The following is a 5,996-nucleotide window of genomic DNA, read 5'->3' as shown; positions in this document are numbered from 1 at the left end:
ACCTTCTGGGCTTTTCACAAAATATGAAGGAGCAGATAGAGGAAAAACAACAATATGTCTGATTCTTGTTTACTGATATGGTTGAATGATCAAGGACCAACTCTGGAAAGTGTGCATTGTCAGTTTAAATTCTGAAAGCGCTCTCTTTTGCCCCAGCAAAATTTAATATTTTCTGTCAGACATGTTACTGGTGTATTGAGATTACTAATGTATCCATCCTTATGACTTAATGGAGTGCCTCTATGTATGAATGACACACATTGCCACACAAATCCTGGCTCTGTTTCCAGGGTCAGTGTAGCTGTGTCTGTCATTTTACAACCTTTTTGGCATTTGGTGGCTGGATGTTTTCCTCTAACAAGTTGAGCACATAGAAGATATGATGGCTATACCTCTATCTATCTGTCTGTCTGTCTGTCTATCTATATACACACATACATATATACATACACACACACACAGTATATGCACACACAATCCTGTAGGATTGATTGTTCTGCCATAAATCTGCTATAAACCTGGCATTCTGATGCATTCTGCTCTTGAACTATGTTCCATTCAAGACTCTTAGGAATGATTGTGTCATAGCCCATCTGTATCTTTTATACTAGAGCTTATGTCACCTAGTTACCTAGCTTTTTAAGTGAAAACTTTATAAAACAATTGTAGGAAAGAACTCATTAAATACCAGCATGAAGAAAGGGGAAAAGCACAAAATATTGAACCAAAAATGCATAGGCATATGCATACAATTGATTTAGAGCATAATCATAGTGTATATATTCAAAAAGCAATGGCACTGAAGTCCAGAGCATAAATATATAGGATTGCCTTAAATATCATCTTATACAATATTTCCCAATAAAAGTACCAATCATGGTATGTGGTATATGTTTGTGTGTTTGATAGTCTGCAGTTTTCCAGAGAAGATTCAAGCAAATCACAAACAAAACTATGCATTGTTAACTTCCCTTAGTTTTAAGCAGAACACTCAAAACACAGATTTTAATAAAATTATATTTACAATAACTATGTCATCTAGATATTTAACACTCAATAATTTATTACAGCTCAAGGTGTTATTTTATTACAAGCATTTGAGTGCAGCATGATTTATAAGCAAAACACTGAACATAACCTTAAACAGTTGAACATTTTAAAAAAAGATAAAATAGAAATAATATACACTGAAATAAACATACAGTATGTCCTTGCAATTCTGCAATTCCACATATAATGTGTACAGTTTAAAATCAAGTCAGCATTCTGTTGAATAACTGTTGCAAATATATAGTTCTAAGTACAGTATATGAAATGTTTCTTAAACTATTTGTTACTGTTAATTATTATGTTTTGTAGAAATAGTTTTTTTTCCAAGCAAATAAAAGATAAATACATTGGACAATAATGGATCTAGAAGATTAGTCTGTGAAATGGTTTATTTTTATTGAAACTTTAACATTGTGCCAGAAGAAAATAAACAGGTCCATTGGAGCCCTATTTGCCAATGTCTTTACTGAGTCAAAAGTGTTCATCGTGTGAAAATGTACGTGCCATTGAAGTGTATTTGGGTGGCTGAAGCAGATCTGGCTCTTACCTTGCAGCAAAGTGAAGAAATCTGCTTCAGGGGAGATAAATCAAGGCAAAACTGAAGTCTAAATGATGCAGCAAACCTTCTAAGGTGTGGAATCATTATTCAATACTGTGTATCAGGCAGCAAAATGTATTGGGCCAGCACTGACTTAGGCAGTAACAGATAATATTAAAACATGACAAATTACAGGATGCAAAAGCAATGGCACTGCAGCCTATTTTTCACGCTGCTCATTTTGTCAAGCTATTCTGTCTACTTGGAAACATACTTGAACCACTCACTTGTTCAAGGTACAGCGTGACAGTACTACTACACTGATGGCAACAACTTGACTTATGGTTTAATGTAATGAGCTGTTTGAGGACATACATCCCACAAATATTTGTGTTGCTATATTGCTAGTAGCAAGTATCTGTAGATGTGGCCCATGGAATATTGTAGAGATATAACTAGTATGACTAGGAACAATTTAACCATGTGACACCAGGCTACTACATTTGCTGCTTTGAAAATTGTACGTTATACATTGATAGAATCCTTGGTAAGATTGTAATAAACAGGCTTGCCAACATTAAAATGCCACTGTCACTATTGTCAGCATAGATGACTTTGGGTGATTTTATTATGCTGATCTATAGAATCAGAATACTGTATTTGTCTTTTTTTTTAAGCCACTGGAAAAGCATTGTACTGTGCTGCTACCTACAGCCACATGACTCTACCACCATATCTTCATATTGTTTATAAACTACATTATTAGCAGAATCAATAAACAAAATACTAATAGGACTCAGCCTTGTTGGAACACAACAAGTGGGAGGTGTTGATTCTGGATCCATAGAGTTCATTAATGTTTGGATAACAGCATGATTGGTGGGTTCGAGATGAGACCGAAGAGGAAATTCACAAAGTCCTTCACAATGATATGCTTCATATTCAAGAGGAGCTATTATCCAGTCATCCCAACCCATATCCTTAAAATTCACATGGAGTAGTTTTTTGCTACACCTTGCCTTCAAATTCTTGTTTGGCCTGTTTCCCTGTCGAGTTGCTAGAGGAGCCCTTCTCTTTCTTCTTTGACTGAATAGGTATTCATAAACAGTTTTGTCATCTTGGCCAGATCTGGCTTTTATTTCATTGAAGAACAAGTCTCTTTTCTTTGTTCTACCAAATACTAAAAAAAGAGCCTTTTCATTGACTTGCCTCCCTGTTCTATTAAATCCCACAATCCTTAAATCAACAGGCCTCCCCCTTTCAAAAGCCTCCAGTTCAAAACACAAGTTAGCAAAGTTTTTAAAGTTCCTAAACGATTTCCAAATGTCAAACACTTCCCATTTTGCTCTGTCTAACATGTTGACTGTTCGAGACTCCAAGAGAATGGATGCTTGCCTGTTTGTAGAGCAACTGAATAGCTTCACTTGACAGGTTTTCTCAGGAGAATGAGGCTTCCAGATATCAGTTTTGTTCCTTAAAATCCGCAATTCTGCCCCTAGTAAACCATCTTTCTCTAAAGCACTGATATCAAAAATGTATTTTTGCTTTTTAACTGGAGCTTGATCATCTAAAGAGAAAAAACAGAGAGATTCAAATATTTCTGAACAGAAATGTGTAGTACTTTTCAATTTCTCCTAACACATGTGCATAATTAGTTTGGGATTAATAAAATGGCTTTATGGAATTGTTAAGAGTTCATATCACATGGAGATGTATTAGAGTAACACTTTAACATTTCAGAGAATACTTTTAGACAGTACATGTAATCTAATTAGTGGAACGTAAATTCCAGTAAAATATTTGAGCCTGAACTTCAGATTAAAACTTTGTGCCTATGATGTTATTTTTCTTGTAGTAATGTAATATGATGGAAAGAATGTAAACATACAGTGGCCATGTGCTGGACATATTTTAAGACAGAAAAGCACAGGGCATATGCTTATGGATGATATATGGTATCTTAATAATTGGTTGCCTTCAAAGACGTTTGCCAGGAAGACCAGAACTTTTTAAGCTTAATGAGTAATGATACATATTGGAGTCCAACAGAACTTCATTCAGACAAAGCTGTTTCTCCTCAGAATGGATTTACAGTTATATATACACACACACACACACACACACACACACACACATACACACATACATACATACACCTCTAAAAGTTTCTGCATTATATTGCAAAAAATGATCAGTGAGTTACAGTCCTAAGCTGTACACACTACTCATTTCAGGAGTGTTTGTGGGGAAAAAAATAATCAGTCACCAACATGGGATTTAACCAAAATTCATAGATTGCTGTGAGGCCTATGAGGATCTAAAGAAGAATGTGGACAACCTCCTTTGATCTTGCAGTCTTTTTATTACAGAAATATTAAATCTCTTATTTTATAATATCAAATCTGAATTAAAACTATATCTGAATTAGTTTCATTCTAACAACAAATAAATACTCTAAACAGTTCCTTTTCCCTAGTCTATTTTTTTCTGAAATAGAAATAGACAACAGGAACAGATTAATCAGCTCTTATTCTATCAGGTATGCAGTATTGTGTTATAAGGTGATGGCAACATTTTATGCAGAAAAGAAAAACACGTCACAATGCATTTTGAAAATTAATATTTATCTTAATACAAATATCAAAATCTGACACTAGAAATGCTCTTAAAATATCTGTTAGGATGTAAACACCTGTGATCAAGTTTTGTGTCTTTCTGTAAATAGATGGATACATTTTCTTACCTTGTCCCTTGTCTATGAAGCTTGTAATTGTATTGGCAAGTCCCATCTCCAGTTTCATACTTCCATTGATACCTTTCCATTCGACATCAGAAAGAGCTCGGTATAAGGCAAGCATATATTCATGTGGTGTGACAGCAGGATGTCTGAATGCCTCTTTAGATTCCCTTTGGATAATAGGTTCTTTAATTGTTTTGGTTTTGTAGGAACTATCTGAAGTCCCTGTGCCAGATTTTTTCAATGGGGCTTTAGGGCCAAAATTCTGAGCCTTTGGAGTCACCGTCCTTATTCCTGGCTGTTTATTTGAAGTACGTCCTACATGTTTGTCTGTACTCCCTGCTTTAGACAGAGTCTTCTTTGAATCGTCAGTCTTTGCCAAGAGAGCTCCAGCTTGAGCAATATTACTTCTTGTCCTAGACTTGAAATTGCCAGCATTATATTCATGGCTTCCCGTTCTAAAAGTACCTGTCCTTGGCAATGGATGCCTCTCTTTTCCATCTACTTTAGACAGTCCTAATTTGAACCCTTGGTTACCTTGACTTGCTTCAGCAGGATTCAGGATTAAGGAAATGAAAACCAGATAAAACCAACTAAAGTGCCAAAGCAGTATAGAAAGAAAGTACAGGATTTTCATCCTCTGGTCTTCCTTTGAATGCCACCAAAGAAAAAAATTAAAAAGGTTCCTTGAGTTTGGCATAAAAAACCATGAAATAGATTACAAGGCAAGATAAGCAAAAAGAGCTTTATTTTCAATGTAAAGCACTTTAAATCAATCTGTGTAATATTTGTATCCAGTCCCATAGTGGAAATGCTAATTTATTCAATTTGCTGTCTTCTGATTTCAACCAGCAGCTTGTTCCTGAAAAGAGAAAGTTTACCAACCCCCTTTCTTCCTTAAAAATGACTAAAAACTTGAAGGACTCTTGTTTAAATCTGAGAGGATTTTTTTTTTCCAAGAAGGAAGAATGGCGTAATGCTGCCTCTGTGTTACAAGGTTTTTTAAAAAGTTTTGAATCCTTTCCAGTGAAAATATTTCACACACAGAAACCTGCAGGTGCTTAGAAATCTTTTACAAACCTGAACTCAGGAATTGGAAGCGGAATTCCAACAAAAACCTATTTAATTACTCTCTGATGTCATGCTGTCTAAACTAATTTAAGTGTGATATATTTCTTTTAAAAAGTCTTCTTTGCCCTTTCCATTAGAATGAGTCATACTCTGCTTTATGTAAAACAACTCAGTCGGACCAAAAGTCTATAGAATATGCAACTAAAAGTGGTAACATGTTCCATATTTTAGCCTTAAATGAACTCTTCATTTAGAACCAAACAACATCACCTAAGATAAACAGAAAACCTTTAACAAAAGCAAGTGGAAATATATTTATAGTATGCTTTAATTATGTATGCATTGTATACAGTTCTAAACATAGAATCTCTGATTTATTAGCAGCACTCTGTCAGTTGAGTGAAAGAATGAAAAACAAAAGTTATAGCAAAGCTATTGCTTAAAAAGGATTTTAAAAACATTGTGAAATACTGACAAAGAAAATAAGAAATTATGAACAATCACATTTGATGCCTGAGAAGAAAATACTTTCTTATATTGCATTTTAGCTTCATTATTTAAATATTTCCCTTTACAAAGTTCCAGACTATCCAATCTTAA

At 34.6% G+C, this 5,996-nt stretch overlaps 1 protein-coding gene across 1 annotated transcript; it reads right to left on the bottom strand.

The window, feature by feature from the left end:
* Positions 1-1,099: 1,099 nt before the first annotated feature.
* GDF5 (growth differentiation factor 5) lies at positions 1,100-5,220 on the bottom strand. Its single transcript, XM_063300063.1, has 2 exons — positions 4,332-5,220; positions 1,100-3,155 (listed from the first exon to the last, which is right to left on the bottom strand). Exons 1-2 carry the CDS (start codon positions 5,023-5,025, stop codon positions 2,293-2,295), a joined length of 1,557 nt encoding a protein of 518 aa, XP_063156133.1. The 5' UTR covers positions 5,026-5,220; the 3' UTR covers positions 1,100-2,292.
* Positions 5,221-5,996: the final 776 nt, after the last annotated feature.

This window comes from Candoia aspera, chromosome 3 (assembly GCF_035149785.1).
Source record: "Candoia aspera isolate rCanAsp1 chromosome 3, rCanAsp1.hap2, whole genome shotgun sequence".
Classification (NCBI taxonomy): domain Eukaryota; kingdom Metazoa; phylum Chordata; class Lepidosauria; order Squamata; family Boidae; genus Candoia; species Candoia aspera.
This window is presented reverse-complemented; position numbering and strand designations above follow the sequence as displayed.